This window comes from Acanthochromis polyacanthus, chromosome 6 (assembly GCF_021347895.1).
Source record: "Acanthochromis polyacanthus isolate Apoly-LR-REF ecotype Palm Island chromosome 6, KAUST_Apoly_ChrSc, whole genome shotgun sequence".
Classification (NCBI taxonomy): domain Eukaryota; kingdom Metazoa; phylum Chordata; class Actinopteri; family Pomacentridae; genus Acanthochromis; species Acanthochromis polyacanthus.
This window is the reverse complement of record NC_067118.1, coordinates 36,833,491-36,855,395: the sequence shown is the minus strand read 5'-3', so window position 1 is coordinate 36,855,395 and position 21,905 is coordinate 36,833,491. Positions and strand designations below refer to the sequence as shown.

At 42.0% G+C, this 21,905-nt stretch overlaps 1 protein-coding gene across 1 annotated transcript; it reads left to right on the top strand.

Annotated features, from left to right (window-relative positions):
- Positions 1–3,339: 3,339 nt before the first annotated feature.
- On the top strand, positions 3,340–21,154 carry acvr1ba (activin A receptor type 1Ba). Its single transcript, XM_022208661.2, has 9 exons — positions 3,340–3,561; positions 12,718–12,954; positions 13,076–13,336; positions 13,546–13,776; positions 13,987–14,154; positions 14,270–14,426; positions 17,894–18,018; positions 18,136–18,266; positions 18,731–21,154. The coding sequence occupies exons 1-9, from the start codon at positions 3,498–3,500 to the stop codon at positions 18,854–18,856; spliced, it is 1,500 nt and encodes a 499-aa protein (XP_022064353.1). The 5' UTR covers positions 3,340–3,497; the 3' UTR covers positions 18,857–21,154.
- The last annotated feature ends 751 nt before the right edge of the window (positions 21,155–21,905 follow it).

The window sequence follows — 21,905 nt, the reverse complement described above, 5'->3', positions numbered from 1 at the left end:
ATACTTACCCTAACGCAATTCAAAAATAATTGCAGACTCTTCTAAAAAAGGCAAAAAAATCTGACAATTCAGAAAAAAAACACGATACCTGTTGTCCAATTTAAAACTAGCATTTTTGTTTCATCTTTAGATGAATAAAACAGCAACACAGCAGCTAATCGGTTTTCAGATTTATCTCAAATCTTGTGTTTTCTTTGTCTCGAAAAAATATTGTGTTTTACAAATGACTTGGTGAGAAACTAAGGTCAAACTGAGGCATGAAAGCAATGTTTGAGTGTCCAAAAACAATTCAGATTGGCTCACAAAATTTGCACCAATGAAAGCTGCCCAGTGGTTGGTGAAAATAAAGGAATCTGCTCTGTCTGCTTTGCTTAATATCAGCACACCAGTGTTTTCTTTCTGTATCCGTCCTGCTTTCTCTTCCTTTATCTGCTTATGTGTGTGTGTTGCCTGTCTGCCTGGTTGTTGAACAAACTCCAGAGAGATAATACTCCCTCAAAGTCCCAGTCTGTCTGGTCAGTCAGATGAAGAGCTGGTTATTTTTAACACTGCAGGAGGTTGTTCAAGTATCAGAGAGGCCAAACTGCTGTCTGTAAGTGCAGAAGCCCATCTCACTCCTCCCTCTGTTTAACTCCACTGTGGATTCTTTGTCACAGTGGGATCATTCCCAGCGTCTCGGCAGGGACACAGGGATTTGTTCTGCGGGTGAAATGCACTGAAGAAATGTGGAGATAAATTGGACAGGGCCGATAATGGAAAGATATAAAGCCACAGAGGAGACTATGCAGACACAATTAGGCTTGGGGAGAGATCAGTGAGTGCCAGCAAGAGGACAGGTGATAAAAGCACCACAGATAAAGTCCCAAATGCACCTGGTTACAGCCTGACTCACCTCTTCCTGAGCTGCATTCTCAGTCGGAGGTAGATGAAAGTGTACGGACAGGATGGGAGAAAACCCTAAATGAAGCTGGAGCCGTGATTTTTCATTTTCAGTTATAATAACAATGCGAGACCTTCAATTAGATGCAGCCTCTTGTTGCTTTTTGTTTGTCTGGTTTTAAACACACTTTCCACAAAATGCACAGTGTTAGAAAAAAACCTCAGTCAGAATAACTAAAACTTAGCAAAACTGAATTGGGCCTGGTATGGGACAGAAACAGCACGTAAAGGACATAAAGTACAAATAGGACATAAAGTTATAGTGTTGATTGAAAAAGGAAATTGAACATAAAGGAAGAATTCTATTATATTTTTCAAAGAACAACAACAAAGATCATTTAAAAAATAGTTTTACCTTTTCAACATAACCGTTAAAAGTAAATACAATTATTTTATGTCATTGGGAGAAACATGATTTTTCATTTTTAGTTAAAATAACAAAGCAAAAATATTCAGTTAGACAGCTTGTTCGCACAATTTTTTGTTTGTTGTTTGTTTGTTTTTTGAGTTGCTTTTTGTTGTTCTCAAGCACATTTTTCATAAAATGCACAGAGCTGAATAACAGCCTATAGCAAAACTGAATTTACCCAAGAATTTTGCAGTCACAGAAAGCAAAGTGGTCAGAAAGAAAGAATATTATAATGTGTTTGAGACATGATTTTTCATTTTAAATTCAAATAACAATGCAAGGGGTAAGTTGGAAACAGCTTGTTCCCGCATTTTGTATCAATTTTAATAATTTTTTCCACACTTTTTTTGCAGATGCACAGTGTTCAATAGCAACCTCAGTCAGGGAACTAAAACTTAGCAAAAACCCAAGAGTTCAGAATGGGGCATAAAACAGTAGCATTATCACAGAATGTAAACTGATTGTAATTTTAAAAAGTGTTTTTACCAGTATATTCCACAGTCACACTTTGAAGGAACAACAACAAAGATGTCAAACAAATATATTTCCAATAGTTTTTGCTCTTTTTTTCTATCATCACATTGTTCAGTGAAACTCGAGATTTTATATGTTTTTGAGGACAGCAGCAGTGGAACGTGGTAATTTAAAAGAAAAATACAACCAAATGCACAAACGTTAGCCCATATGACTTAGATTAAGGTTCCAGAGACTTGTGGAAAATAGATCAATCAGGGAGGCTTACTGAACATGAAAATGTGAATAAAATCAGGAAAACATTTGGTAAAGGCCACACGTAAACATGTTTTAATCAGACAGCAATTGTTTCAACATAAGAATAATTATGCAAACATACACGATAAGCACATAATTTAAAGATGCTGTCCTAACTAGTGATGTTTACCTTAAAATATAGTCAGCTGCCTCACTGTGTTTTGACAGTGTGAGACTGGAAGGTAAATGCAACGATCTATGGCATTTATTTAACATGAAAATGCTACTAAAATCTGAAAAATTAATAAAATAACTAAGCAGGCACATAAGGTCAACCCATAATTTAAAGATGCAGTCTTTCAAAGATGCAGACTGAAAGCTTGCATTCAGTTAATCTATAGAATCATGGAAAATAGATGCAGGCATATAAGTTCGACCCATAATTTTAAGATACAGTCTTAATTTGTGATGTTTACCAAAAATTATAGTGGGTTTCCTTATAGCGTTTTGATAGGGAGACTGAAAGCTTGCATTTGAACAAAGAAAGGTATTCTTTACATATAATGACATCAATCAAGGTTCAGTTAATGTACAGAATTGTCAACAATAGAAGCAGGCATATAAGGTCAACCCATAATTTAAAGATGCAGTCCTAATTTGTGATGTTTACCATAAGTTATAGTGGACTTCCTCACAGTTTTTTGATGTTGACAACTCATAATCTAAAGATGTAATCCTAATTTGTGATATTTACCATAAATTTCTTATTGTGTTTTGATAGTGTGAGACTGGAAGGTAACTGCAGCAATCTGTGGGATTTATTTAATATGAAAATGCTAATAAAATCGGGAATACATTGGGTGGAGGATGTTTTAATCTGACAAATATATAATAAAATAACTAAGGATGGTTATAAGGACAACCCCTAATTTAAAGATGCAATCTTAATTTGTGATGCTTACCATAAAATATAATGGAAAGCTTGCATTCGAACAAAAAAAACATTACTTTGAGACAATGACATCAGCCAGTTAATCTATAGAATCGTGGAAAATAGATGCAGGCATATAAGGTCAATCCATAATTTAAAGATACAGTCTTAATTTGTGATGTTTACTATAAATTATAGTGGGTTTCCACACTGTGTTTTATAGTGCGAGACTGTAAGGTTGCATTAGAGCCAGCATTTTCTTATTTACCTCCCTGAGCAGTGACCTCGGCGGCAGGAGGAGACGTGCAGCACGCAGCCCTCCCCTTTAAACATGCACACACACCCCTTTAAACACGTCACCGTGCTGGCTGGCTGGCTGGCTAGTTAGTTAGTATCTGGCGGTGTGGTGTGTGCGGTTGGACTGTGGTTGTGTTTCAGGTTCGGTCGTGTTGATAACGACACACTTCAGACGCAATTTCACCGCGGAGAGATGGGAATTCAGAAGAAATGGCTCTAAAACAAATTGCCCCAACGCTGCTGGCCCTGCTCGGCTTGGCGGCAGTCGGTAATGGTAAGTTTCATCCGAGCACCTTCTCCGGCTTTTGTCTCGATGTGTTTTCCTGGACTGGGCATCGCCTGTTGTCGCTAATCGTCATGGCGCTCTGTATCGGGGATTTAGCTAGCCGCGTCTAGCTGGCGTCGACCTCAAAAACCGCGGCTTGCTGTGCGACCACACAAAAAAAGAAGGAGTTTTGTTGTTAGTGGTTTTTATCAACAGACGGAAACGCGTTGAGTCGCTACCGAAACACGAAGCAAGTAGCTAAACCACAACAACAACATGGTGGGGCTGTCTGATCCGAGGCGCCAGCTAACGTTTGCTAGCTAACTGTGTAAAGTTAAATAATATCGATAATAATTCTTTGTTTTTTGCCTGCTATGGCGCTTGTAGAAATTATTTACTACGTTGCATGGAAACACCAAACGACAAATAGTGACCTGCACTGTGGTGTTGATGCTGAAGTTAATCTCTCGGTGGCTGTTATGCTAACATATTTACAAAACAATCTCTCGCTGGCTTGTGACTGTTATCAGTGTTGTGCTCGGGGGGCGACACGGTGTGATGATAGCTGGTTGGTTAAATGTGCGCAATGTGGTCAATTACAGTTCCGTCACATGTTGTGAGCGCTGCTTTCCACTCTGAAAAAGAGGCTGTGAATGAAGGCCCTAACCCACTTTGTGCATGAAATGTGTTTTTGAGGGTAAACACTGGCTGCTCTGCCATTGGTGTCGATTTGTAAGGAGTGAAAAGGCTGCTTAGTGGCCTCCAGCAGAAAGTGAATGCTGGCATAGGGTGACAACAGCCGTACATTCAGCCAACCCAGACAGAAGTCAGAGTTGAAGTCTGGGTTCATTGTGATGGAAATGTGGCAAGTGGGGTCTTTTGAGGCGCCAGTTATGGGACTGCTTCAGCCCTGAATCCTCCCCATCTGCCGGAGCAGCTGATACCACAGCCTCAAATCAGCATATGTAGCTTTAAACCTGAGTGTTTGCCTCTGCAGCATGTCCGCTCATCTTCTACTTTGTTCTAAATGCCTCACTTTTTACATGAGGATTTAATAGATTAAACACATGCATGTCTTGGGTTTTGCAAAGCTCAATTTTTGCTCTTCCTCTGATCTCTGCATTTGCAGACTCTCTCCTTGTTTCGACTTGCCACTCACCAGATAAACTTGGTACTTAAAAAACTAAATACACCTCCCGTGTGCCAGAAGAAATATTTTCACTCTGTTGTCATTTATTAAAGCGTATGTTGTGTTTTAAACAGTTGAGTCATCTTACAAAGAATCATAAAAATATTCCTCCCCCGCTTAGTTTAGATAAGGGTGCAGTACACCGAGGTTGATCAGCTCATGTGAGGCATGCTGGGAAAATTATCACACCTGAGTGACTGGTTTGTTTGACTGGGTTGCTTCAACATTTACAGTAATGTGTGAGAGTGGAGAGTGGGGGTGGGCTTGTCGCCAGAGCAGACGCGGATTGGTGATGGGTTTGTCCAGCTGGCAGGGATCTACCATGCAAATGTGGCCCATAGTTTCACACCGCATAATGCATGACGCCATGCACCATCTGAAACCAGACAAACCTGAAAGTTGCTACGCTAGAGCAGATTCCAGGCGTGTGTTTTTGTGAGAATGCTTTTTGCCCACAGGTTTAATGACTCTGTCATGTGTTGTTGACTTCATATGGATGAGGATTCACTGGTGTTACGGGGCACTACATGCCTGCATGACGCAGTCGGCCTGGGTGAATTGAACACATTAGCAATGTGATATGGGCCACTGTCAACTACACTGCCTTGAGGTAGGGCGCGTCCCTCCCTTTCTCTCGCCATTCTCTGACTCCCTCATATAAAAGGCCTTGTGCTTTGTCAGAATTTAATCTGTACTTTATCTGTGGTCCCACTTCTGCTTTCATGTACTCGCCGCCACCAGGGTGCCGAAGAAAGCTTTAGGTTGGGGTTGTTTTTCATCCCCAGGTTAAAGGAAGGCCTTCGGTTAGATGAGCTCCTGCTATCTCTTGAACTCTGCACTCACTTTTACTAGCCTGTCATACTATCAGCGGCCCTGCCAGAGTCTTCACATTCCCCGATATGCCCTGGTGTAAATCAAAGACGGGGCGATTGGAAAATGAGAAAAATCCTGTCTTTTTGGTTTGCGCTGGGAACTGACTGTGCAGAGCTAAACTTTTCTACAGGTGCTGTTTAATGACATATTTGAAGTGGAAGAGTTCAAGTGGTGAAGGCATGCGCTAGTCAGATTGGAACATGTGTACACCTGCCCATTAGATCAGAGCTTAGGGAATGCACAAGGAAAGGCTGCAAGTTATTGGGTTCAAAGGTGCGTGTCTGTAAATAGAAGAGACGCTGGACAGACGAAGGGAGAGTGACATTTGTGTTTCCATCTGGCTTAAGCTTGAAAAGGGAGAAAGTTGGTTTTTCCCTCCTAGATGTGCAGCAGCTGTCGAGACCTGTTCTACATGAGTACGTAGAAGCTTTAGTTGTCAGATCTCCGCGGCTAAGTTATGATCAAATGAAGTTGAAGCACGTCCTCTGTTTAAAATTTCAGTCGCTTCCTGGGCCCAGAGACCTCCTCTGTGTTTACCAACAGATTCTATATCGTGGCACCAAGCGAGCCGGGGTCGGGTCAGGTCTACTTTTCCCTCGATAATGACCAATGTTGTTAATGACCTCCGTTGGCCCGGAGGCACAGAGCCCTAATTGCTACAGCAGACAGCATAGCCTCTGACTGACCCAGCTCCGCCATTACTGATGTTAGACCACTAGGGATTACTACCACCACAGAGCCTGCCCACTTCTCTATGCCTTTAATTTACTGTGAACACTTTGTCTTTGTCTATGGGGTGTTTTGTGTTACATGCATAAATCTTAAAATGCCATTCGTTGCTGGGCCCTTTCTTAAATGTAAAGGGGAGATAAAGAGTTGTAATTGTCACAGCATTCTGAGACAAACGTGGTAGCTGTGTGAGTGCATGTCTATAGGGCTGAACCTGACACCTGCCCTCCATTACCTGTCTCTTTGTAGAGGTGTTTGATTAATTTTTTTGGCTCCTGTTGGAATTTAGATTAGACCGGCTCTATCTTGTAATTTTCTGCTGGAAGGTGTTCAGTCTACTCGTCAAGTTTTCTACAATGGCCCCTTGACAATGATCTGCTTTGATTGGTGTGATCCAGGGGATGGGCTGTTGTTAAGAAGGCTTTTGCTCGGCGAATACAGTGTGACTTCATGTTATCTAACTAGTTCTGGAAATACAATCTAAACCTGTACGTCTTGCCTTACTCGGTCTCCCGTGGTGACGTTAACTTAAACGGTGTTTCACTTGGCAGCTAAGCAATCATCAGGAGAATATGCAAAGATGTAGTATAGTAAAGACAGCTTTATTTGGAGCATATCGTTTTAGTATTATGTGACCCAACCCTGTGGCAAATCCCTGTGTTTCCGACATCAACACGGCATTATGGCTGGACTGTTTGTTTTTGTGTTTCTTATCTGCTTACGCATTGTGTGCAAAATATCAGGAGATAATTTTCCATACTGAGCGCTTTGGCACAATCTAAAATGATTGTTTGAAAATAGGTTTCCTGGTTTCTTGCCAGATGTCTTTTGTGAAGTGTATTTTCATTCTGTTGGTGTTCTATTGCTAATTTAGCCTATAAAAAAACCCATACATCATCCAAAAAATCTAACACAGAAATGAGTAAAATGCTGTTTGTGCAAAAGATTATCATAAAAATACAACTTTATTATACAGTGTAGTTAGAGCCGTGTGCTTTGACATTCTTGCTGAGTAATATATCAGCATCAGTTTTTGTCTTGAATATACTTAGAATATGTTTCATAATTTTTTGATGCATGCTTTATTTTATGTTAAACATAACAGACTTCCTTCCTACACTCTGCTGCTAACTCTTTCCATACCTTCGCTTCAGTCAGACCTAAATATAAAACAGGCGTTTTTTTAGGTATCGATGGTTGCAGGATCGTTTCATTTGAGCTCAATTTGAAAACCTGACTTTAACTAATCTTGGTTTGGACTGAGCAGTACACAGTTGGTCTCAGGAGATTTTCAATCTTAAGAGACTTTCTGGTAAAATAAAGGTAAAATAAAATAAAAACTAAAAGTGTTTTTACTATAAAATTCTTTACACTTTGCAATGAAATATTAATATTGTCTAAACACATGCAAACATACAAGAACCCGCCTATACAACATATTAAGAATATAAATTGTCGTCACAAGTCTGTAGATATCCTTTAATGGCAGCTTTTAGTACTTCAGTTTTGTTTTTGTTTTTTTGTCTGTAACAAAAACAGTATGGAAGTTTTTATAGCGAACTAACTGTAGACAGAGTGGAAATTTGTCTACAGTTCTGCCGCTAGCCAGATGGGTTTAAAGCTCTATTCAAATAGCAGTACATTGATTTGTAGTATTGCAGCATAATTAAATATTATCCAGGCAGCTTTGATCAGTTTGAGAATTTGAGCACCAGCATCAGCAGTCCAAAGTGAGTGTGTGCTCACACTAGTGTGTCTTTGAACCCATCCAGGACAGCAGACAGACAGACAGACAGGATGGGATGTAGCCTAGAGGGTGGTGGTTGGTAGAGATAGTAGAAGCAGCCTGGGCCCCAGAGACCTCACTTTAGAATCAGATCAGTAATCTGACCCTGAGATGCAGACAAAGGTAATGACTTTCCTCCTTCCCCTAGCATTGATTAGGACACAGTTGTGGTGTGTGCGTGTGCGTGGCTGCCTGTGTGTGTTGCACTCACACTGTCTGGTGGCGTCTGCTTGTCTTGATCAGCTCTCAGTCTGGTATCTGTATGGATCTAATTTCAGCCGGTGCATTTTGGTAATGGTGCTCTCCTCTCCGCACACACACCGTCTGTCTGCGTCGCTCGGCCCCCAGAAAAACCCGCCGTGTTTGTGTAACCCGCCGCCCCACGCCAAACAGACTGTTTTCCGCAGACTCCACGATATTACCGTACTCAGGAGTTCGCAGCTGTTTTGACAGGGGTTGTTTCGCACGAGTAGCTCTGCACAACAAGTGTATGCACAGAATGCTGTCATCAGGGTTAATGGGTAATGCTGTTTGGAGTGGGACTACGCTGTGGTTTTAGCTGGGTCCAAGTTAAGGCGACGCTGTTTGTGGCAACAATGTTTTATTAATCCTTTCCTCACCATGTCTGCCATTTCCTGTCCCAACATGAACGGAATGATAGGAACTCCACATACTAGCAGCTCAAAGGAATTGCTTTTTTTGTGCTCTGTTCTCCCTGTTTTCCTCTGCTGTTCCTTTTTCCTGCTCCCTCCTGTAAGTCAAAGTCTAGACTGGGTTTTAATGACAAGCGCAGCTGGTCACTTGGGCAGACCTCAATCGCAGCTGGGGGGCCCTGTGAGTGCTGTTTGTTACCCCCGATGCCCCCTTCCCCCTTCTGCATTGTGCTGTCCAAATGGGGACCAGCCCCCATCCTGTCTGGCCCCGAGCAGCCCCCAAACATTGGGGTTGTTACTGGTAACCCCAGTCTGTCCCCTGCGCTCCACCCATCCCCCTACACAGCTCCACGCTGAAGTGCTCTCCCCCACTCTGCTCTTTGTTCGCGTAGGGCCAGTCCAATCCCTCCTCATGTCGCCTTAATCTCCACACAAAGGACCAGTGTAAAGACCACCAATTATGTGGATACAAGAGCAGAGTTCACTCAAAAACCACGCACACCCGGCCTCCACTCAGGTTCATGTGTATTTTAGCTTGATATTATTCCTTCAAGTCCAGGTTTATAACACTTCTGCTCTGAATCCAGTGAGATATGCAGGGCACTGTGCAAACAACATGGCATGTGGGTGAGAGGTATTGCCCCGTGGGTTCTTGTTTGATTTAGTTATGTTCCAGGGCCCCGTCTTGTATGGCATTCATTTTAAATTTACATTTTAGTTTTGAGATATCAGTTTCGCATTATGCCATCTTTTGTGACATTTTGTTTGGGGCTGCTTTAACCCTCCTATTGCCGTCATTTACGGGCACCAAGAAATATTGTTTCCTTGTCTGAAAAAAAAATCCTCAAATGTCAGAAAATTTGCAAGACCTTCAGGAAGAAAATTCAAATAATTCTTTAAAAGTTTTATTTTAAAAAAAAAAAAATCCCCCAAGTTTGGCAAGAAAATTCTTGTAATTATTTTCAACAAATGAGTAAAAAGCTTCCAAAAAATCCCCCAAATATCTAGTGATTACATATATGTCAGGGAAACTTCTATTTTCTTCAAGAACATTCACAAAGAAATCAACCAAAATCCAGCAAATTTCGATGGATTTTGGTTGATTTTTTTTGTGTGAAGGTTCTTAAAGAAACATTTTTAACATTTCTTTTTTTCCACCAAAAAATGTTCAAAGATTTCCCAAAAGAAAGAAGTTTCACTGTGAAAATCAATTTTTTTCCCACATTTTCAAACTTTAAAACGAGTCAGTTTTGATCTGCAGGACGACATGAGGATTAAACGTTGTAGTGGGAAAGTAGACTTTTTACAGAGGGATCCCGAAATAATGCTTATTGCATCGAATTATTAGAAGCAATGTTGCAAATCAGTGAGCTAGGGTTTTGGTTGTTTGTTTTTTTTGGCAGCAGTCATTTTAAGGTATTTTTGCACAAGTATGACGAATGACTTTAAGTTGTTCGACTTTTGGGAAACTAGATTAGTCAGAAACAAACTATCCCCATCTGGTCATTTTATCTGTAAAAGGCTGAGGTCACTATCAATTTAAAGATATATTCTGTCATGGATTTTCTCTGTATTTGGCCACCCATAGTGTTTCTGCTTATTTGTGCGGAAGCAGGCTACGCTGGAGTCACAAGGTAGCCCTAAATGAAAGGGACGATTTGCCACAAACCAAACTCTTGGTAGACCACAAACCATCCGTGGCAGCCTCAAGAAGTGAATGTGTGTGTTTTCTGCCATGTTTGGTTTCCTTCCTGAGCTTCTGTCTGTATGTCTGTGGGCCATCTGTCTTACCACACACAGAGTCTCCATGATGGATGAGCGTGTTCATTTCAGATCACGGTGCTCCTTTCAGATCGCTCCATCACTGTACATCGGGGGGAATATGTTTTTGAGTGGTACTCCCTCGTAACCTTCAGTTTGACTTTGTGAGAAAAGAAAAAGGACATTAAGTGTAGCTTCCAATAGTTGGCTGTGATACGAGTGTGGTGGTGGGAAACCTAAAAAATGTGTTTCTTCTTAAATGTTGCTCCTGCTTTGAGGGTGGATTGATCAAAATGGCTCCTGTCTGAATTCTTTTTCTCCAGATTGATCTGTTTCGCTGTGAACCCGTAAACAGGCAGACCCACAAAAGAGGAGTCTGATGGAAAGCAGGTTACAGGTTGTCTGAATTTGATAGAAATTGAGTATCATCCAGCTCTTAAACCTGCTTCTTTTACTCCTGTCATCTGTTTTATTTAGCTCCATTAGTGTTACAGATTAGCAGAATGTGGCGCAGGGCTTGTTTTTCTCTCTTTATCAGGCGCAGTCTGCTTCACCTCTCTGTAATCTCCTGGAAATTCCATCTGCATGTGAACTTTGGCGAATTTGGACACACTCAGCCTGGAGTTCCTGTCACTTTCCCGCTCACATCCTGAAAAACAACACACACACACACACATGCACACACACACAAAAACAGATGCGAAATATTACTGAAACCCTGCTTCGAGTGTTTCGCATTTCCAGTTACCACTCATTGAACAAGCATGGACACATCTGCATCACGCTACATGCAAAAAATGCTCCCACACAGAAATCAGCCTTCAAGTGTTTAACTGAGTGGAAACCACTTTGATGACAACAGGGTTTGTGGTTTTGGCCTCTTGGATGCTACAAGCTGATGTTGCAATCAGTGTTTCAGTCATTTTAAGTTTTTTTTTTTTTTTTTTTTTTTAAATCTAAACTGTTCTAAATAATTGCTCGGTTGGTTAAAGAATGTGTTAAAATCTGCTGACATCGTTTGACAGACGCCCAAGTTGGTTCAAATCGGGAAGATCAGTGAGCTCATCTGGTCAAAGAGGTACTCGGTTTAAGACACAGAGGATTAGTGGAATCTTGCCACTCTTAAAATCTTTTCTTCTTCTGGGCCAGACATTGTCAGCGGTCCAACCGATGCTGAGCTTCTCTTTTGTAGAAGAATAAGGATTGGAATTCCTCCGCTCTTTGTGTCACCTCCTGTGTTGTTTTTGGTACAGTGGTCCTGTCTTTTTTAATTCCACAGCGTTTAATCTTAAGTGGTCCAGCCATTGTTTCATTCAAGGATCACCTCTTAGCTCGTCAGGCCTCACTCACGGCCCCGTTGTCAGTCGGACAGCTTATCATTTGTTTCTTTTTCCCATGTAGAAAAAACAAGCCCCACGGTGCCTCCACCATCTAACCATGCCTGCTCCTGCTGTGCATTGTGGTGGTAGAAAACCTTAGAGGAAGCTTTTGTGCTGACCTTACTCTAAATGAGAAGCATGTGTGCGATGACTCAAAATCGCGTTTCGCTCTAAATCTAATCAATTTGCAGTTTCTTGCTCTCTGGGTTGGCCAACCAGCGCTGGTTCTGTTTTAGATGTAACAGATTTCTGTGGACTTTCTGGCGCTGACCTCATTTGAGCGTGTAGATGGACCACCAGTGTTTTATTACGGCAGCGGCAGGAGTTCCATTGTGTCACCTTTAATAGGTCCCTGTGCAGGAGTGTGCTGTGTTTAATAAAACTCCTGTCTCATTAGCTTAAACAGTGGCAGCTCTCTGAGTCTGTGTGAGAAAGACGGAGTAGAGGAATGGAGCAGAATGCTGCATAGGGGATTTGGCAGGAGCTCTCTCCCCTTGTTGGGTTTCACTTTGTCTGTCCCACTGGGCAGGTCTGTCTCCACCCTGCGTGTTTGGGTTCATCTGCAGTGAAGGATCTGATTTCAGGGCCGCCAGGGCCGTCTGGCTGCTTCTGCTGAACTCTAAGGTCTCTGTCTGCATGTCATAAAATGCCCACAATTGAATGGGGCAGTCTTTACATTTAGTGTTGAAACGGTGGGGTGAGTTTGCCCCCTAGTGGTCAAAACAGTGAAGTGACAGAGATGACTTTTTTAACCTCATGACACCATCTAATAAATTGTTATTTACTGTCTTTCAGCATTGCGTTGTAACTGCACAAACTGTGAGAAGACCGGCTATGAATGCGAGACAGATGGAGCCTGCATGGCCTCAACTTACTACATCCAGGGGAAAGAGCAACATGTACGCATCTGCATCAACCAGGACAACCTGGTGCCCCCTGGACAGCCCTTCTACTGTCTGAGTGCTGAAGGCCTCCTCAACACTCATTGCTGCTATGTAGATTACTGCAACAGTATTGACCTGAAAGTCCCAGGTGAGGAACCATCATCACACTTCAGAGTTCTTTCAGTCCAGTGCTGACAATGTTCCTTCAGGTGAATTAAAAAAAACAAAAAACAAACTCACCTGTGTTTTTCCATTTTTTTGTCTCCTAGTCCCAACAAAGGGAGGGGATTGGTCAGGCCCAGGAAGCACCTGGGGGCCAGTGGAGCTGGTAGCGGTTATTGCAGGACCCGTGTTCCTGCTCTGTGTGTTGCTGATGGTTGGTGTGTTCCTGTTCCAATATCACCAGAGGGCCTACAGCCACAGACAAAGGCTGGAAGTAGAGGATCCATCATGTGACCATCTGTACTTGGCCAAGGACAAGACCCTGCAGGACCTCATCTATGATATGTCCACCTCAGGATCAGGCTCTGGTCAGTACACACTGCATACCTGATGTGATATGCCAATTGAATGGTCCCTCTTATCAGTTGTAGCCTCCCATAAATAGCCAAATGAGCCGTAACAGTCAAATGATTTGGACTTTGAATCTGCTGAGGGGACTTCCAGCGCTTTACATCTACAAAACAAGTCTTCAGGGAACACCAGCTAATTTATTTTACCTGTCCGCCCTTCCCTACAGGTTTGCCTCTGTTTGTGCAGCGGACAGTGGCCAGGACCATCGTGCTGCAGGAGATAATAGGAAAGGGTCGTTTTGGCGAGGTGTGGCGAGGGAAGTGGAGGGGAGGAGACGTGGCCGTAAAGATCTTCTCATCCAGGGAGGAGCGCTCGTGGTTCCGAGAGGCTGAAATCTACCAGACAATCATGCTCCGGCACGAAAACATCTTAGGGTTCATTGCAGCAGACAATAAAGGTGAGGACGGCTGTGGGCTGTGTGGGCACTGTTCACATTTAGCTTTCATTTATCCATAACATAAAATGAAAGCAGCATTGTTTAGAAAGTGAAAGTCTAAAATGTACATGAAAGTGAACTCATGTTTAGAAATTCAGTTTCCCATTCCTCAGTGTTGGTTTAAGTAAATGGTCTATTAATTGAGTGAAATTCTCTGTCTTTTCTCTTCAGACAATGGCACATGGACTCAGCTCTGGCTGGTGTCAGACTATCATGAACACGGGTCTCTCTTTGACTACCTGAACCGCCACTCTGTCACCATCGAGGGCATGATCAAACTGGCACTGTCAGCTGCCAGCGGCCTTGCACACCTACACATGGAGATCCTCGGCACTCAGGGTGAGATTAACTGTCCATTTAAACGGAATAAATGGTTCCACTAAATGCACAAGTGAACACAGCAGGGACATGCTCTAAATGCAAATGTAATGAGGCGTTATCTGTTCTCCTGCAGGTAAGCCTGGCATTGCTCATCGCGACCTCAAGTCTAAAAATATCCTGGTTAAGAAGAATGGCATGTGTGCCATAGCTGACCTCGGCCTGGCAGTCCGCCATGAATCCATCACAGACACGATCGATATAGCACCGAACCAGCGCGTGGGCACTAAGAGGTAAATGTTTCCATACTCATCATCAGCACACAGATGGATACAGCACACTGGGGATCCTGCAGGTCTTCCCCTGGTCTGAAAAAGCAAAGTCTGGCAACGCTCAGTATTTTTCTTTCTGTCAAATCAAAGCCCATGAAAAGACAAAAAGCAGCAGTGAATGTTTTCATCCCATTACAATCAACATGGTCACTGTGGAAGTCTCACTTTCACCACAATGTTGGATGCTTAAGCTGAAAACTGTCCCCAGCAAATTCACAATTAACTTCTATGCAATGTTTGCTATGAACTCTAGTTCCCATTAAAATTAAATATTTGTACGCCGTTCTGTTTTTCATGCTTTCCATCTTCAGCTGGACTTCAAGGCTGAGCGTCATCAAGTCTAAAAGTATTGAGCGGTGCATGTCTTGCTGCAAAATTCAGCTTTTCTTATTCTAAAATGTGTGAACAGCTTTGGGAAGTTTTCTGGCAGTTTGAAATATTTGCCTCAGCCTTTTTGAACTTCAGAAAATTCCAAGGTGATTGTGATGGATGTTTGTTTGTGCCAGTATACAGGCCCTTTTGTCACAATTTAGATTCCTTAAACCTTGAGTTTTGATAAATAAGATCATTTGAAAGCTGTGATTTTCTTGATGGTGCTGTTACTCATGTAGCAATACTGCTTTTAATTTAAAAAGGGATTCTTTACAGATGAACTCTGCAAAAGAAGGATAAGAGACCAAAACATAGCGATAAGTGAGGAATTTATGTAGACCATGTACACAACAGGAAAAATTCGCCTAAGAGATCACACAGATTTAGAAGAGAGGGACTACCTTGAACTCTAAAGTTTTTGTTTAAATTGACAACAGACAGATGTGGTTTATCATGCTATGGATGAATAACGAACAAATTAATTTCAAAATATCGAAGACAAAATCAATAAAAAGTCAGACTGTCGTTGGCATAAACGCTGATAATAAGACAGCTGACATTAAGTGCTGCTGTCGCCCTCTTGTTTGTGATCACAGGCTGGATTTATTCAGCTTGAACCACCGCTACTGTTTTGCGGTCTGGTGTTGAGCAGCTCCCCAGTGAGTTGCTCTCGCCAGGACAGACATCCTCTCAGCCACAGATTGTAGCGGCTTTTCAACTGGTCTGGCAGTCTTTCTTGCTTTGATGAGGCAGGTTCAGACAGATGCACGGCTATGTAAGGTTGGACTGTCTCCCTGCGATGTCCAAGAAATTGTATGTAGCAGCACAGATTCACTTAATATAAAACTGCCATTTCCTCCGTACAAATCTGGCAGCTTTCTCCTCCTTACTGTTTTACAAAGTCCCCTTAGCTACAGAAAAGAACAACTGTCAAAAAAGAAACAATCTACATGCTTAAATTGTCTAGTGTTGCTGTGTGGATCATGCACTGAGGCAGGCCTGCTTGGTTATCTTGGTAAATAAACCGTTTTAATGGCAGAACTCGCATCCCTTAGTGCAAATGTTGCACCAAAAGAATTCTTCCGTGCAGCACTTAAAGTGCCCAAGGTGATTGTGATTAGTTTCAAGAAATCCAGAACATTTTTCTAGTGATATCAGAATAATAATAATAAGGTGCAGACTTTCCATTCTCCAGTGCTGTGGAGTAAATCAGCTTAAAGTGGCTATTTGTCAAATGGCTTGTTTTAGGAAAAAAGGAGGAACTTTTGCAAATCACACAAAAGTAAATTTAAAATGAAGAAAAAAACATTTGATGAGGAGTTACAGAAAAATCTCATTAGAAACTGTACATGAAGCTCCAAAAAAACTAAAAGTACTGGATTGAAAAAGATAGGAACATAACAGAAGGAAAGGGGATGAGAGATGGAAGAAAGCTCAGGAGTCCAAAAAGTTGTGGAAACGACTTCATTTTATTGGCAGCACATCCTGGATCATCCTTTTAAGGCAGAATTAGATTTTTTTTTTTAAACTACACACCAAATTCTGTGTTGGAGAAGAGTGAATATTTACCTATTTTAAGATTAGGTTTGATTTTATTTGAAAGACGAAATGCATTCTTCCCCATCATCATATCTAGACTTCCTAACAAGAGGGAGCGGCAAATGTGACTCGGAGAGTAGCACAACGTTTTTAATATTTTTTATGTTTGTTGTTGTTGTTATCCATCTGTTTTTGTTTACTTTGACGTTTGCTGCTGCCTCTCTTGGCCAGGTCACCCTTGTGATAGAGGTCTAGGTCTCAATGGATCCTTTATCTGATTAAATAAAGGTTAAACAAAAATAATGAATACATAAAAAGTTATGAAATAGTATTTATTAATGTCTTATGAATCCAGGTAAATGCTAGCCTAGCCGCGCTAGACAACCCACGGCCACGAATTTAATTCTCTGCCAGGGTGGGTCTAGTTACCCTCCATAAGGCTCGAGGCTGGATTCTCCTAAAACTGGCCGGACCAATCACCATGAAGTGTAGAGTCAGAAGGCGGGCGTAACTAAGTGACGACAGAGGCGTGACGATTCTGACAGTAACAACCGGCGCACAATAAACAGTTATCTTTCGACTCGGCTTTGGCCACAGCCCTTAAAGATTTGAAGCTAAAATTCAACTTGAAAGATAAACAAAGGACGGCACTGAAGTGTTTCATTGAGAAGAAAGACGTATTTGGACTTATGCCGACGGGATATGGCAAATCCTTAATATACCAGTTGGCTCCGCGGCTCCGCTGGTTGGAAAGCTAATGGGACTTAGCCACAATCCGCTGGTGCTCTCGGAACTACGTCAGCCTATTCGTTGTGTTGATTGGTTGTATACCTACCCAATTGCTGCAGAGGGATTTGATAGACAACCTTTTAGCCCACCTCCCTCCCTGTCGAGCTTCCCTAGACTCTTGTGCCGTCAGAAACATGGGTGTAGCATGGCTAGGCTAGGTAAATGCAGTAATAATTCTGTTTACTACATTACAGTGTGTCAAACAGTGTATTGATTCAGAGCTGTTATCTTTATTCTGTGTGTGTTTGTGCAGAGAAGGGAAAGGATGAGCGTCTTTTTTTTTTTTTTTTTTTTTTGCTGTTTTTTAATCAGAGTTCGTAAAGTCCATTTGTGAAATATTTACCTTGTCTTTGGGTTTGGAGAGTTTGAGTGATTAGGGATGATTCCTTCTCATGAACTCTTCTGTTGAGGATTAATCAGTTAATAAGTGTTGAAAGGTAAAATGAGGTTTGTCACAAGGAAAAGTCACTGAAATGTTTGGTCATTATCAAACTAACATTTTCCTCCTCATGTGAAAATTGCTTTACTGTCTATCCTTAAAGGAGAAGAATTGGGCTTTTGATATGTCGAGGTCTCAGAAGTCCAGTTTCAGGTTTCAGTGTCATGTGAAAACTCTCCTACTCAGTGAAGCTGCAAAGAGTTGCATTTTGAAGTTGCCTCTTGAAGCTGTGACCTTCACCCTGTCTCACTCCACTCACTCTTGTCGTCTGCGTCCCTCCCCTCCTCAGATATATGGCTCCAGAAGTCCTGGATGAAACCATCAACATGAAACACTTTGATTCTTTTAAGTGTGCCGACATTTACGCGCTGGGCCTGGTCTACTGGGAGATTGCGCGTCGCTGCAATGCAGGAGGTAAGAATACAAGCAGCAGCTGATGATGGTGGGGGTGAAAAAATGTGTTCTTTATGAGACTAATGAGCAGAAACATGAAATGAGAGATTGAGAAGTCGTTTCCTTTACCTCCTGCAGGTATCCATGAAGAGTACCAGCTGCCCTACTACGACCTCGTCCCCTCTGACCCCTCCATAGAAGAGATGAGGAAGGTGGTGTGTGACCAGAAACTGAGGCCCAATGTGCCCAACTGGTGGCAGAGCTACGAGGTATTTCACACTATGTATACCAACAGCTGCACCGACGGTTTTCTAAAAATATGCTGAGAGGCTGTATAGGGAGGCAGTTGGGCTTCATTTGTTTGGCAGTACAAGATGTTCCGACTTGGATGCTAATTTGGACTGCTAAAAAGCTAAATTAGTGTGGGAGTGTATTTTCAGAGTTTTGTGTAATTCGTCTTCCATTGTTCTCATCAAATCAGTCAACAATAGATCCAGTAGCCTGTAAAAGGGCCAACAGATTTCCTTCTACTTGGCTTCATAAAAGTGCAGGGCTCAGCAGTGGGTATTTATTGATGCAGGTCGAATTTCTCCAGTTCTCCCTACTTCTAGCCATGCTGTGTCCATCAATTTTATATCGCAGTGAAAGTTTAGCCCACAAAAGAAAAGTGAGAGGGTTGGGAGTAAAACTTTTGTTTGAAAATCTAACCGAGCGTTTCCTTTTTGCTGCACAGTCGCTGCGTGTGATGGGGAAGATCATGAGGGAGTGCTGGTACGCCAACGGAGCGGCCAGACTGACGGCTCTGCGCATCAAGAAAACTCTGTCTCAGCTCAGTGTGGAGGAGGACGTGAAGATGTGAGCGGCCGGGCGGCGGAAAGACGCGCTGGAGACGCACAACCAGACCACACTCCCATAGGAAACAAACACTAAAGACAGACTGCAAATGAAAAACCCTGCCAGTTTTAAAGCCACACTCCAAGTTGTGACAAGGCCTACCTCACCTTTTTAGCCAAAACTACTGAGAATCACCCCCCTTCCTCCCTCCTGACTCTTCTCTCCCCCGCCTCCCTTTGTCCCTCATGTGCCCCCCCTCCTCCACCCACCCTGTTCCCCTTCGACCCCCTTCTCCACGGGCCACTACACTACAGCACCACCACTGTTAATATCATCGCACTCGGTCCTTTTTCGTTCTCGTTTCTCATGGCAGGAATTATTACTATTGTACAGTGACAGGTGTTTTTTTTGTTTGTTTGATCTTTTTACCTCTCAGAAATTGTCTGATCGTGTCCAGAAGGGTCGAGCATGTTGTGGGTTTTCCGTTTTAAGAACGACAAACATCACATTCTGTCGCTGTAAGTGTGTGAGGGGCGGGGGGAAGAGGCTGAAGCACTGTTTCTAGTCGTGTGTGTGTAGAAGATGTCTGGACTACTAGCATGTTTCTAAGACACTACGATGTCTTCTGGTATCGGCTGTAGTTCGTTAGGTGTAATCAGTTATCGGACATTTGGTTAATCAAGCATGAACAGCCAGATTGTGCTTTTTAATCCCTCACTTGAATTTCCTCCAAACAGAAATTAGTTGCACTCAACTGTAGCTTCCTCATCGCGCGTGAGACCCGCAGGTATCACACGGCAGATGTGGTCCAGTCCTGGTGTTAAGTTTGAAATGTGGCAGGGATAATGTTTGGGATGGTTTTATTTTTTTTGTTGTTTTTATTTATTTGTTCATAGTTTTTATTTCATGTTGATGAACACTGTGAGACGAGATGTGACAAACCAGTCTTGATATGAACATTAATGTCGTAGTTCAGTCCGAGTCTTCACTATCAGATGTTAGATTAAAGGGTTATCGCATTCATTTAGTGAGAAGAGATTCGAATGTAGCCATAACCCTGTTGGTGACAGGCGATGACATCGTGCACACTGAGCTAATAAGAGGAGTATGAAATGGCAATGAAAAATACCGTTTTTGTTATTTTTGAATATATTTTTTGTGTTTTGTGTAAAGACATCATGATGGGTGTTTTCTTCTGACGCTGACATTAGACACTACTGATGATGGGTACATATGATTTGTAAATAATACATGCATTTTTTTTTCCTTTTATGCCACAAGCACCAGTGTGACATTTGAACGGTGATTTTAATTGGATGGTACTTTCAGAAGTCTGTCGTTTGATCCATCTGCATGGTTTCTAACTGTGCCAGGAAATGGACTGTGTTATCTGCTGGAATTTGTTTTTCAGTTGCTCCTCTCTCTTGGCAATTTGGTGGTACTACTGATCCCAGATCATTTTTGCTGCAACTTCTGTTTTGTTTTGTTTTTTTTAATATAAATATATATATGTAATTGTTGGAATTGCTTGTTGAGCTCTTTTGGAGCTCAGTAACGCAGATCTGTTTCTACATATGTCCTCTGGGGGTGACGTCTCTTTTCCTCACTGACACTGGAATCCTGAGGAGCATCATGGAAACCTTAAATCCTGATACTGCCACTGGCTATTTATTCAGAAATACAGACGACTGCTGACAGTTCACGTACAGGGAACATACAGTTAGATGTAAAATGTAGTCGAGAAGTTTTACCCCCAAGTGAAACTGCATGTTTTCATTTTACGTCTGCAGCTTTGAGACTATGAAAGTGTTACACTGACATTTGTCACCATTGGGCTCTGCACTGTTATGTCCACAAGGGCGTTAGTTAATGTTAGTTAAGCCATCTCTTGATCCAGAATCCATGTGTCATGTTTCGTATCCATTTTGCATGCTGTCAAACACTGGGTCCTCTGCACTGAGGTAGATGAACTTAAGACGTGTATTTCCCGCCTTCTATGTGTTGTTTTTTTCCCCTCCTTTTTATTTGCGTCATTGGTTATGTACCCCAGAAATGTTGCTGCTACTGTTAACATGGGTAGTAGTTCAGCAGGCAGAGCGTAGCGGATAAGAGAGCCGGGAGGGGAAGCAGGAGAATGCTGTCAGTTGAACCAAAATTGTCAAAACACTCCTGTCCATGTTTGGTTTGTTGCCATGGGTATATGACCATCAGACATCTTGTTCATAGATAATACTTCAAGATTTCAAAATAATATTGTGCAAATCTTTTCAGAATTAGTTTAAAGTGTACATAGATGATATACAATAAATTCCTCTTTTTCTTACCTGTGACTTCTGTTTTTTTGTGTTTTTTTTCAAAATGTTATGCAGTGTTTTTCTTAGCAGCTCCATCGCTAGTTTTTTTGGTGGACCCCTTCTGGTGGAATTTTGTACCTTCTTTACCCCAGAGCTTCAGTGTCCCACTGGAGTCTCTAAAACACTCAGTTTCACATTGGGTAAATCAATCTTACCAGTTTGCAGGGTGGGACATTTCATATCACTTTTCCTAAGAATCAGTTTGAACACGTGTAGCTGAATAATTCCAATATTACAGCTTTCCATTGTGTAGCACAGTATTTTCAGTTTGCAGAGTGTCGAGAATTTCTAGTCAAGTTGGGATTATTATTTTAATGAGAACCTGGATGTGCAACTTTGATATACAAAGAGGAGTTTTAGGGGTTTAATCAGTGACTGTAGAGGGATTTAAACAGGGTTACTTTTCTTCAGATTTGTTTTGAAACAATAGACGGGTGTCAAATGTTTTCTGAAATATTTTTGTTTCCTAAGCGAGTTAGGGAAACGTTTCAGCGCATTCTGTTGACGGCGTGAAAACGGAAGAAACAAGTACGCCGTCTCACTGTGCTGCATACAGTTGCACACTACGTTGTACGATTGAGATAAGGAAACTTGGAATGACTTTTCATAGGTAAGAATAGTTTTTGGCTCTTTTTTCATTAAATCTTGTTGAGTCTTCCAGTCTATGAGAGCTAACTAGTTAGCCACTAGCAAAACACTAATTCAAGCTAAGAGCTTGAC

What these genes read in the sequence shown, in the direction of transcription:
- acvr1ba (XM_022208661.2), top strand. Translation starts at nt 3,498, where the DNA reads ATGGCTCTAAAACAAATTGCCCCAACGCTGCTGGCCCTGCTCGGCTTG. An exon ending in CTTGGCGGCAGTCGGTAATG is followed by an intron (nt 3,562 to 12,717) that starts GTAAGTTTCATC and finishes ACTGTCTTTCAG; the next exon opens with CATTGCGTTGTAACTGCACA. An exon ending in CACCTCAGGATCAGGCTCTG is followed by an intron (nt 13,337 to 13,545) that starts GTCAGTACACAC and finishes CCTTCCCTACAG; the next exon opens with GTTTGCCTCTGTTTGTGCAG.